We start from the raw sequence: 12,060 nt of genomic DNA on the forward strand, positions 1-12,060 counted from the left end.
GATACCTTTTGTTCATTGGCAAGGACACTCTAACTCAAGATTTCCACGTGAAGATTAGGCATTTAGGCATTGGGAGTGTGTTGCAGGGGGGTTGACTGGGGCTCTGGTGAGGATTGATCCCCCACTGACAGGTGGGCTGGTAAGTAGGCTTGAAGGACCTTATCGACGCCTGATGGGATTTTTCCCATACTGAACAGAAAGCTAGGCAAGAGGAGGGAAAAGCATGGGCTTACAAAAAAAGACCCAGTGCATTTTTATTTGAACATTTATTTATTTTTTTTTTCCAAAGAAATCCATGCAAAGGGAAAGAGAGAAAGAGAAAAGGAGACATGGTAACCATGGTCTAGCAACCAAACATAGGAAAATAATTTGGCACAACTTGAGTTTTTTTCTTTGCAAAAAGACGATCTATGCTACCACTAAAATGTACCTCCCTCAAAGACACCACTGATTTTCGAAAACACAACACACAGCTGGTCTTCTACTTGATGGCTGGAGGTATACAAGATAAAAAAAATAGAAAAAAAAAAAAAAAAGAAGGTGGCTCCCTTTACAGAGGAAGGCCACGGGATACTGCCGGGCAACACGGGTGCTGCCAGGCAGAACGGGCGCCGGGCACTGGGAAGTCAGTGCACCAGCAGAAAGAAGCCCACCACGTAGATGGCCAAGCTGGTGAGAACCTTCAGCGGGGAGTGGCCGTTCCCCAGGTTGTGAGAGGCTGCTATCTCGTTGTCCTTCTGATTCACATGCTGCTTGCTTCCAGGCACCTCGTCCACATCCAGATCATAAGCCAGCTCTGCCAAAAAGAAAAGAAGCAATTGAAATTCGGGATGCCCCACAGCCTTGGGGGTCCGCTAGTCACAGCTTAAGTGGACTGGACCACTGGGGTGCCCCAGCTTTCATGGAAAGGAAGGGCTCCGGCTGAGAAGGAGCTAGGGCTGGGTGAGTGGGGTGTCCGCTAGAGGAAGGAGATGGTCAGAGGGGCTCCTTCCCGAGGAGGCACCAATGGCAAGAGGCTGGCTGCTCCCCTCTGTCCTTTGGCTCTGCCCACTCACACCCCAGGGTGCAGGTTAGGAGTTCCCCGAAGCCTCCCCCCCAGGCAAGGCTGTGCGTGAAGATCACTTTCACCAAATCTCACTGGTATGGAAACGTAAGGTGTTGGGTGGATGCACTCTGCGTGTGCCTTTGTGTGTCTGTGTGTCAGTCGGGACGTGGTGGGGAGAGGGGGGATGGTGTAGACTCCCAGTGTGTCTCTCCTGGACCCTGGGCCCCCCAGATTTTCTCCTTGAAACCTTGCTTGAATTAGAATCGAAGATAGGGTAGTTTGCCATTGAAAGTGGTTTCATTTTTCCCAAATATCTCTTTTTTTATTTATGTTGTCTTTTCGTCCCCCCCCTTCAACACACACATGTACACACACACACATACACACACACACACACACACACACACACAGCAAAACTGACCTAACGCATAGGATTTAAACTGATACCAAGCAAAGACCAAGGAGGGGCTGATGGGTAAGGGTTTTTCTTCTTTGACCACCTTCCATTTATGAAATATGTTCAAGATTCTGAAAAGAAATTCGGATGTTGGTGCTGGCCTAAGGCAAATGTCTCTCAGAAGGCACATCTGAGGAGATGGTGGTTTGTCAGGAAATCCAAGATGGCCAGCCCCGGCCCAGAAGTCAGCATCCTTCAGCTTTGTTTGTCCAGATTTAGAACTCAGATCAACTCCCTTGGCTTTTCTAGACTCAGTTGCCAGTGTTTCTATTTCAATAGCTTGGGAAGGGGGTGTGATGTGAGTGCCCTCACCAGCCAACTGTCCCGTGGCCAACGGAGCCGGAAGGATCCCTCGGGGACACTGAGATAAAGAGCAACTGGCCCAGAGGAATGACTGGGATGCTACAGAGGGAAGGAAGGAAGGGGAAGGAAGGGCTCCTCTTACAAGGGATGAAACACGCAGTAAGTCACAGGAATAAAGTGTGAGGGCTGGCCCAGGATGCACACAGAGCAGGGCCTGGGACCAGGGCTGTTGGGAGGCTGGTAATGGTTAGAGCAGGCTGCAAAGCAAAAGGAACATTCCGAAAAGGGCTACCGTAGTTTTGGCGGCCCCCAGCAATGATGAGGGAAAGAAATTTCCTGGGTTTCAAGATTTCTTTAATTGCATGTGTTTGATTCCTATACAGATCAACTTTTTCTCTCAGTTTACTAACTACATTTCTTAATGCATAACAGTTCATATGCCTTGTCTTTGTAGCTGATGGGTATTTCTTTTTTTTAAAAAAGATTTTATTTATTTATTTGACAGAGATCACAAGTAGGCAGAGAGGCAGGCAGAGAGACAGAGAGGAGGAAGCAGGCTCCCTGCTGAGCAGAGAGCCGGATGCGGGGCTCGATCCCAGAACTCTGGGATCATGACCCAAGCTGAAGGGAGAGGCTTTAACCCACTGAGCCACCCAGGCACCCCTGTAGCTGATAGGTATTAAGGTTTTCCCTCTTTTGTCATATTTAGTACAAATTATGTTTCTATTTTGTGGTTAACTCTAGTTTTCATTGCTGTACAAAGAAACCGTGTCCTACCTTTTAATATATATGAATCTGACTACATTTTGCTTCTCTATAGCTGAGGAAGTTGTTCTCCCGGAGCGCCAAGAAGAATTCAAATCAGATTTTCCAGAGAACCCTCTTACCCAGGGAAAAGCGACTCGGCTGACTCTAATCTGGATTCCCTCTCCCCACAAAATAAATACACACGAAGCAAAGAAAAAGAAGAGGAGAACAAAGAGCCGCGCTCTATTTGGAAGTCAGACCTCTCTCTCGGAAAGGTGAGCTGCGTGCAGCGCACAAGCGAAGGCCAAGGTCAGCACAGGCTCAGGTCACGATCGGGTTTCACCCAAGTTGAGAACACATATGGCTCTAGCTGTTGAAAGCCCAGCCTTGAGTCGCGAGGCGACTTCTCAACTTCAATGCGGAGTATTTTTAGGGTTGACCTGAATGAGCGAACTCTTAGCCTTGCTTTCGGATTCCTTTTCCGGATATGCCCCTTGTCCAACGTCAAGATGAAACAACATCTATTCACGTGACCACTCAGCCCGTGTGCTATTTATCTTGCTCCTCAAATAATCCGCGAACACTGGACAGCTTCACATCCTAGAGCAGTTACGGTAAACCTAGCAGATGCTAAGCCCAGAAGTTTCAAATCTTCTTTGCCACCAAAGACCTTGTTTTCTATTTCTGTCTCTTGGACCCTATGTTTTGGAGTTATAAAAATGACGACCAGAAAAAAATAAAGAAAGAAAAATAAATAAATAAATAAATGATGACCAGAAAAAGAAAAATGGCGACCAGGTACTGAGTCCTCATCATGGGCCAGGCACTGTGCTAAGCTATTTATATACATTATCTCATTTAATTTAACCTTCTCAACAATGTTGCGAGGTAGGCATTATAATTCCCATTTTACCGACAGGAAGATCCAGCTTTTTTGGTTCCTTTTTTGGCCCATATTTACACAGCTGGTAAGTGCAGAGGGGCTGTTTGAATGCGGGTCGGACTCGGAACCTCACATGAAGCTATACCGTCTCTTGAACAATTCTGTATATCAAATAAACTGTAGTGATAAAGTAGTAATGGATTTTTTTCTTGGAAAAAAATGTCACCTTGATCAGTAAAATATATATTGCCAAAGAGAACTCAAGAGCGTGAGAAAAGTCAGTGTTTCCACATAAAAGTGATCACGTACTTGACTGAGTAGCCTTATTCAGCTTTGTGCAATCCCGAAATCCTGGGTTTGGGGACTGAGAAGGAAAATTACGTCCCTTCCATTTCCCTGAAGAAATCAGTAGTGGGCCACCATCATGGAGATTCGAGATGAAGGGGACAGCTCAGCATGACAATGAAGCATTATGACAGACAGAGGAAATAGGGTTTGGGTCAAAAATAAATGTGGATATATTCCTGGACAAGGGAAATATGACCCAGTTTAATTCAACAAACTTAATGGTAGCCTACAGTGTCCCAAGTGTGGAGCCGGAAGGCTGGAGAAAGACTCAGGGCCTGCCTTCAGGAACCCCACATTCTGACAAGGAAAATGGACTGATAGACGAACCAACTAGATACTTGGCAGAAGGTTGTAAGGGCTCAGACAAAGGCACAAGCAAAACACCGTGGGGAGAGAAAAATTCCAACTAGAAGGATCTGGGAAGACTTCTCAGAACAACTGGGATATAGTCAACACCACGAAGGTTGGGTGGGACCATGGCGGAGCCCAATGAGCTGAGGTTGAGCTTGGGCAAAACCATTAATATCAGAGAGTGGAGGCAGGGCCTGGTCAGTAAAAGAAAGTAGCCTCTATGATGGGGGGAACATTGGGTATATGCTGTTGGGGGTGTGTGTGTGTGTGTGTGTGTGTGTGTGTGTGTTGCATGGTGAGTGATAACAGGTAAGGCAGGAAGGACAAGTAAGGGCTAAAGGACGGTAGACTGGGAATGCCAAGACTTTACTCTGTGGGCAACAGGGATCCACTGAAGGTTTTTAAGTATGAAATCTGCTGATTGGTGTTTTTTTAGAAAGATCGTTGTTAACAGTTTTGAGGACGGCCCTAGGTGGGAGAGACTTGTCAGACATCTTGTCTTGGAAAAAAACAAGCCTGTGGGAACAGTATCTGGGGATCAGCCAGTAGCAAATATGAATTAAAAAAAAAAAAACAAACCTACAAAGGAGCTAAATCTACACCAAATCAAAACTTTCTTATTTTGCTACAAACCAGATCTATTATGGGAATCATCTTAAACCATTCTCTTTCAAGTCATTCATATTTTTATGTTTATCAGTGATATTCCAGAACATATCTTTGCTGCATTATGTGCATACTGTAAAAGCACATAAATTGTTTCTACCTTACAGCTGATTGTCAGTGAGAGCTTTTGGGGCCAGCAAAGAGATTTTCACACAAAATTCGAAAATCGGTTTCTATTTGTTATCAGTTTGCCTATACCCAGAGGGTAGACCCAACAATCTATACTCATTACACGCTCAGCCCTGACTCTCATTTTGCCTTCCTTAGTGCTGCACATCAGATGCTCTCTTTATATTTATTTATTTATTCACATTGGAACACTCATCACTGAAATATTTTTATCTTACATGCAATGAGTTGGCATTAAGGTAGGCACCATGGATAGCTGCAGTTAAGGTAGGTATTTTGGAAGGATAGATATCAAGGAGGGTCACATAATCCAACTTCATGACGCCCATTTCCTTACTGTACTGATGGACACACTGATGGACGTACTGACGGACACAGTGACGGCACATGGGGAGGCCATACTTCTGGATCAGATGGTATCGGTTCAAGGAGACATGGCAAGAACAAGAACCCTGGGGCGCCGGGTGGCTCAGCGGGTTAAGCCTCTGCCTTCAGCTCAGGTCATGATCCCAGGGTCCTGAGATTGTGCCCCGTGTCTGGCTCCCTGCTCAGCGGGGAGTCTGCTTCTCCCTCTCCCTCTGTGTGTATTCTCACTCTTTCTAGCTCTCACTCTCTCTCAAATAAATAAAATCTTCGTAAAAATTAAAAAAAAAGAGAAGTTTTTCTGAGCTGGGCAAAGCACTGTGTGGGGAACCCTCCAACCTTAGTGGAGTTCCCAGGGCAGGCTGTCCCATCCAGAGAGTCTGGAGCCCTGGGCTCCAGGCCTGGCTCAGCCACTGTCTGACTAGTTCACCCTGGGCAAGTCATTTCCCTCTACTCTGGCTGTCAGTCGCTCCCTCTGCCCCCATCAGGGACTACATGTCCTTCTAGTGTGAGTTCTCTCCGATTCCCAGGCTCTCGGGGCCCAGGGAGGGACGCGGTCTGTGGCAGGCTGCAATCTTCCCTTCGCTCACAGTAGCGCAGGGACCGTCCCCAGCAGAACCTCCCAAAGCAAGTAGCGGCAATGAGTTGCTTCTCTTGCGCTGTTCATCAGCTACCAAATTCCTGAACCCTCTTTCTTCTTGCGCTGCACTAGGCTTGGATAAAAGACACTGGCAATCAATAAATCTGCCCTGGATTGTTTGGCTTTTCTTTAAACCTTGGCAGGAAAACTTGCACCGAGGCCTGCGCAAGCAGAGCTTTGGGGAGAAGTTACTGGACCTGGTGCGCATCAAGCCGGCAGGCACAGGCAGCCAGCGAGAAGAGCCCGCGGGCCCTCCGAAGCCACTGGGGTCTTGGGCACGTAACAGGATGCACGTGCTTGTCCTCTGACAGTGCGGGGGGGGGGGCATCAAGGAGTGGGGGCATGGCCATGGGGGCCTCGCCCACAGCGCCAGGCAGACCTCGCGGGCGAGCCGGCATGGAGAGCTGGTATCTGGGTACCGGGGAGAGAAGCCTGCTGTAGAGCCAAGCATGGGGGTTTCTTCCTGCTAAGCCTGCGCCGGCAGCTGGCTTCAGTCAGCCCTGATACAGCAACAGAGCGACACGGCTCGCCCTGTGTTTCCCGCTTGCGGGGCACAGTTGGCTCCCAGGACGAGGATGTGTGAAACCTTCAGTACATGGCTTGGTAGGCCCCAGGGGCCAAAAGCGGGGAAGCCTCTGGAGGAATCATGTGCCTTGATCTCCACGGCTCACTGTGCCGCCCTCAGGCGCTACCATTCACTTCGGAGTCCCATACCGATGGCGGTTTCCGGGCCGGCTGTGTCCACACCACCGTCCGCCGGCCCCGTCAACCCCTGCTCCTCTGTGAACTTTCAGGTGTGAAATGACTCCTTGGACTTGAAAGCAGAAGAGGGTGACTTTGCTAATGACCCTGGGGTCTCTGGGAGTCTAGATTTTCTTCTTCATCGATCAGATGAGGGGAGGCTGGCTGCCTGGGTGGGGGGGCACTCTGAGTTTTAATTGGTCTAATGGGACTCCTCTCCAAATGGACCCAATGCACAATGTGCCTTCTTTTTCTTTCTTTCTTTCTTTCTTTTTCTTTTTCTTTTTTTTTTTTAATATTTTGTTTATTTATTTGACAGAGAGACACAGTGAGAAAGGGAACACAAACAGGGGGAGGGGGAGAGGGAGAAGCAGGCTTCCCACTGAGCAGGGAGCCCGAAGTGGGGCTCGATCCCAGGACCCTGGGATCATGACCTGAGCCAAAGGCAGATGCTTAATGACTGAGCCACCCAGGCGCCCCAACAACGTCCCTTCTTGACAAACAAGGGGAGCTGCCGATTTTGCAGACCGTAGTTTCGGGGAAGAACCCGCCAGCCTCTTCCGGCAATGAGATGCCCACTTCATTGCCTACAGCCGGTTCCAGCCTATGAAACACCCTCTGGGCTGTAGAGCAATCACGGTGGGTTTCCCCGGGAGTATAGACATGGCCTCTCCTCCTACAGGCGTCTGTCGCCCAGGCCGGGCCGTGTGTGTCAGCAGGGTACACCGCAGCGGACTGGGGCTGCCTAAAGCCGTGGTATGCTTTTTCCTACAGACAAAGAGGGGAGAGCCCCCCCGCATCTTATACTAAAACATGCAAAGCTGTATGATGGAAGATGAATGCACTCTCGGCGAACTCATGGTATATACACCGCACGATGTCTCACGTTTACTAGCACCATCGGGTTCTGGTCCAGATGCTGAGAAACAGGTGCTCACTCTCACTCCTCACCGATGTCCAGGGTCTTTGGGGAGGAAGGTCTTAAAGCACTGGAGGCATCCTGGGGTCATCTGCGCTTTGTATGCTACGCAACGCTGGAGACTGTGACTCACGTGTTCCTCGTGAATGACTTAAGGTAGGCTTTTCTATGACAACTGCCTTGCTGAGAGGGGAGACCACCACAGTAACTGCCCTTACGTGGTGTTCCAATCGCTCAGTTTACGGATACAAAATGGTGGGGTGCCTGGGTGACTCTATAGGTTAAATGTCTGACTTCAGCTCTGGTCACGAGCTTGGGGTCGTGGGGTTAAGCCCCGCCTGGGGCTCCCTGCTCAGCGGAGAGTCTGCTTCTCCCTCTCCCTCTGCCCCTCCCCCCTCCCCTGCTCATGCTGTCTCTCTCTCTCTCTCTCCCTCTGACATAAATAAATCTTTTTTTTTGACATAAATAAATCTTAAGAAAAAAGAAAAAGAAAATGAATACAAAATGGTTTCCGGGGGATCTCACTACTACTAATGCTTCACTATTGCATTTAGCTATTAAGAAAGGAACAAGCAAAAATATCACCTAATCCCTTTAGAAATTAAACCATTTTACTATGGAACCTTATTATAACGTGGGCCACTACTATACTTATTTAGATACATCATGAGTCAAGCCATATTCCCAGAAACAGAACAACTGTGTCCTAGAAACCCTGACAGCGGGAGTGGGTGGTGTGGGTGCCGGCCCTCCTCCACCGGCCCCAGAATTATCACCACCTTCCCCAGGAGTGTCCCGATGACTCCTCTTGTGTCTGCAGATCCTTCTCACCCAGGGCTGCCTGGCGGCTCCATGGGAATCACACCTCATCACAGCCTTCACTTCCCACGGGAGAAATGACTTCACCCCGTGGGATGGAGACAATGGGCCCAAAGCCCCAGGGGAGAAGATTCGAGAACAGGCTTAGAGAAGGCGAGGGAAGAGAACATTGTCAAGAGGGGAGGGCTCGCGTGGTCTGACGTTCATGGAGAGGTAGAGCAATGTAAGGAACCAAGAAGCTGCTACTGAAAGTGTCAACTAGATCTTTACAGGAGACTCTGGAGAGAAGTTCAGTACGGCTGCAGTACGCTCTGAGAACAGAGCGTCTGGAGTTGAGGAGAGAGCGGGAGCTGATATGGGTTCACGGAGTCCTGATCAGCCTTTGGAGAAACTTGAATGAGTGAAACAAAGCACTGTCACCCTGACTGTGCCCCAGAGACTGCGTCACGTTACGTCACTAGTCTGTACAACCACACCTCATTAGAAGGTGCTTCCAGAATGCCAACTCAAGACAGCCTTTGGAAATGCTGAATTCTTGTGACCCTTGATACACCGACAACCTCAACTAGACCGTCAGAGACTTGTGTACCAATGTCCACAGCCGATTACTCACCATGGCCAAACGGTGGAAGCAACCCAAGTGTTCATCAATGTAAGAACGGATAAACAGAATGTGGTACATCTGTACAACGGAGTATCATTCGGCCATAGAAAGGAACACAGGACTGACACATGCCACAGCATGTATAAAACTTGAGAACATGAGGCTCGGGGGCACCCGGGTGGCTCAGTGGGTTAAGCGTCTGCCTTCAGCTTGGATCATGATCCCGGGGTCCTGGGATCAAGCCCCGCATTGGGCTCTCTGCTCAGTGGGGAATCTGTTTCTCCCTCTACCCTTCCTCCCTGCTTCTGATTTCTCTCTTTGTCAAATAAATAAAATCTTTAAAAACAAACAAACAAACGTGATGTTCAGTGAAAGAAACCAGTCACAAAATACCACATGGCATATGACTCCATTATATGAAATGTGCAGAACAGGTAACTTTTGGAAAGAGTGGTTACGGCTGGGTAACATTCTGAAATGTAATTGATGTCCCCGAATTGTACACTTAGTGGTTTAAATGGCAGGTTTTATGTTATATACGTTTTACCATGATTAAAAAAAAACCTATAGAAACCAAACAATAATGTCTTCTGGGGCAAATCCCAGTTCCTAAAAAAAATACTCCAGTATTTTACTTTGCAGAGAGCGGTGTGAACGTACCCCAGACCAAAGCATCCACCCCCACATGGCACTCCTTCGGCGCTTTGAAAGTCAAGTTGTCCAAAAGAATTAAAATGGATGGGGCGCCTGGGTGGCTCAGCGGGTTAAAGCCTCTGCCTTCGGCTCAGGTCATGATCTCGGGGTCCTGGGATCGAGCCCCACATTGGGCTCTCTGCTCAGCAGGGAGCCTGCTTCCCCCTCTCTCTCTGCCTGCCTCTCTGCCTACTTGTGATCTCTCTCTCTCTGTCACATAAATAAATAAAATCTTTTAAAAAAAAAAGAATTAAAATGGATGGATACTTAGATACTAGCCCAGAACTGCAGATGTGACTTCTCAGTTGGGAATGGTGGAAAGAGGGCAGTTTGGGTTAAGGATTTTAATCAGAGGCTATTTTAAGAGAAATTTTTATACAAGCCCGGGAAACGTCCGTGTATTTCTGGGGCTCACATAGATGATGCTACGCTGAAACCATATTTTAAAAACATCAGTGAACAGATACACTCTGTCTTCATTTCTTTAACAAAAACTTAATGGTTTAGATTCACGGAGCTCTGTTTACGATATAAATTTCAGGCATGACGCCACTACAGAGATATGCATCCCTGGGCTTTGAGGATATAGAAGGAAAACACAACATGTCACTCATTGTAGTCAAATCCAATTGCTGGTGAAATGTCAGGAGAGTGAGGGAGGGCCTTATGGTCCCTCCGAGCCCAGCTTCCAAGATCCTCAATGAAAAGCACCGTGATGGCATGTGGGGGGACAAGGTTTTAGATCCCCTTCGATGGGAAGACCCAGAGTATGGTAATCTTCCATTTTTAATAAGCCATGGTGGATCTTACCAAAAAATATACCCAAGAATCAACATGTTTGCAACGTCCTGGCAATGCCCAACAGCAGAGAAAATTATAAGTACAATAGTGAATGGGTCCAAATGGCTCGAGTCCCTAAAAAACACTCGGCCCGGCTGTGGGAACACTGCAGGCCAGAAATCGACAGCAGGCAGGTGTCCTCATAAATGAAAGAGGAAAAAAAGCCTCCTTAAGTTGTTCCATCTGAATTTCTTCCTCAAAAACTCTCCAATGGTGAAATGCCTCCTTCATCATCGGTGGGATTTGGGGAACTGAGATTACTTTCGCCTCAATTTACTTGGAAGAACACATCATCAGGTTGGCTCCGTCTTCCTACCTTCCCATCTTTGGGTCTGGATTGCCAGTATGCCCCTGTTCTCACATTCACCCAGGCGATCCCGACTAGTTCTTGCTTTCCTTCGGCCCCTCTCGCCTCCTAACGCCCGCCCCCCCCCACCCCCACCGTAGTCCTCAGCTTCCCAGCGGAAGAAGATACTCTCTCCTCTCCAATGACCCACCGCTGTCCAGGAAGCAGGACTGTTCTAGACTGTGACAGCAGGAACAAGACAACGCCTCTTCCTAAATCACAGGTTGAATCACATCCGCCTCTTCCTCAGAATCCTTTGATAGCTCCCTACTGGATGTGAGATCAAGTCCTATGTCCTTAGAATGGCTTTCGCTAGCGGCTTCTCATGCTCTCTTGTTTTCTAGTTTCCACTGCCCATGTATTTCTCCAGGCGCCATGTACCAGAGTCATACCATCCCATTCATTGTTTGCTGTAAAAGGCAAGTTCTTGGAAGTTCCCATGTCTTTTCCATACTGTTCCCTCAGTCTGGGGTGGTCTTATATGATACCTCTTCCAGGAAGCCTTCCCATCTTGCCCCTGCCAGAAAATATCCCTTCCGTCTCTGGCTCTTAGCCGGATTGTACTTCTCGGATGGCATGTCTCAGCCGGTCTCATAGGAGACTTAGTATTTCTACATTCCTGTCCTCAGCTAGACTGTGAGCCCCATCAAAGTAAGAAATAAGTCTTATTCATCCCAGTGGCTGCCACACAGAACCTGGCAAGCACGGATGCTTACAGACATGTTTGTTGACTGACTGACTGACTGAGCCAACACATTATCTCATTCTCCTGAGAGTATAGGCAGGGGCAGGGCCACTCCCTTAGCAGATACCCTTCCCAAAGGGCCTCTCCTCCCGACCTGATGATTGTCCAAGGGGAAAAGAGACCTGCGGAGCTATGATGAAGACAAGACAAAGGCAGGGCGGTGGTGGGGAGGGGTGGCCCAGGCAGCAAATGGCAGGGCTCCGACCCTGACCTCTAGATTCCGAAGCCCTGCTGACAACAGCCACTTCTCCTTACCCACAGCGTCAGTTCCCTGCACTCGGGGTGCATGGGATCTACAAAGATTACTTTCTTATTCCCTTTTGCTGCCTGGAATTTGATGCCTTGCTATGTAAGCAGCTGACACAAGGCGGCATTCCGCGGGCCATGCTGGGCAGGAAACAGGTTTTCTGGGGAGCAGTTT

At 48.4% G+C, this 12,060-nt stretch overlaps 1 protein-coding gene across 1 annotated transcript in view; it reads right to left on the reverse strand.

Annotated features, from left to right (window-relative positions):
* Positions 1–247: 247 nt before the first annotated feature.
* The window catches only part of GPC3 (glypican 3), a 401,574-nt gene continuing 389,761 nt past the window's right edge, over positions 248–12,060 (reverse strand). The window contains exon 8 of the mRNA XM_080794945.1: positions 248–796. Within this exon, the coding sequence (XP_080651071.1) occupies positions 627–796 (170 nt within the window). The 3' untranslated portion in view covers positions 248–626. The remainder of the gene's footprint in view (positions 797–12,060) is intronic.

Source organism: Martes martes (assembly GCF_963455335.1).
Source record: "Martes martes genome assembly, chromosome: X".
In the NCBI taxonomy this organism is placed as follows: domain Eukaryota; kingdom Metazoa; phylum Chordata; class Mammalia; order Carnivora; family Mustelidae; genus Martes; species Martes martes.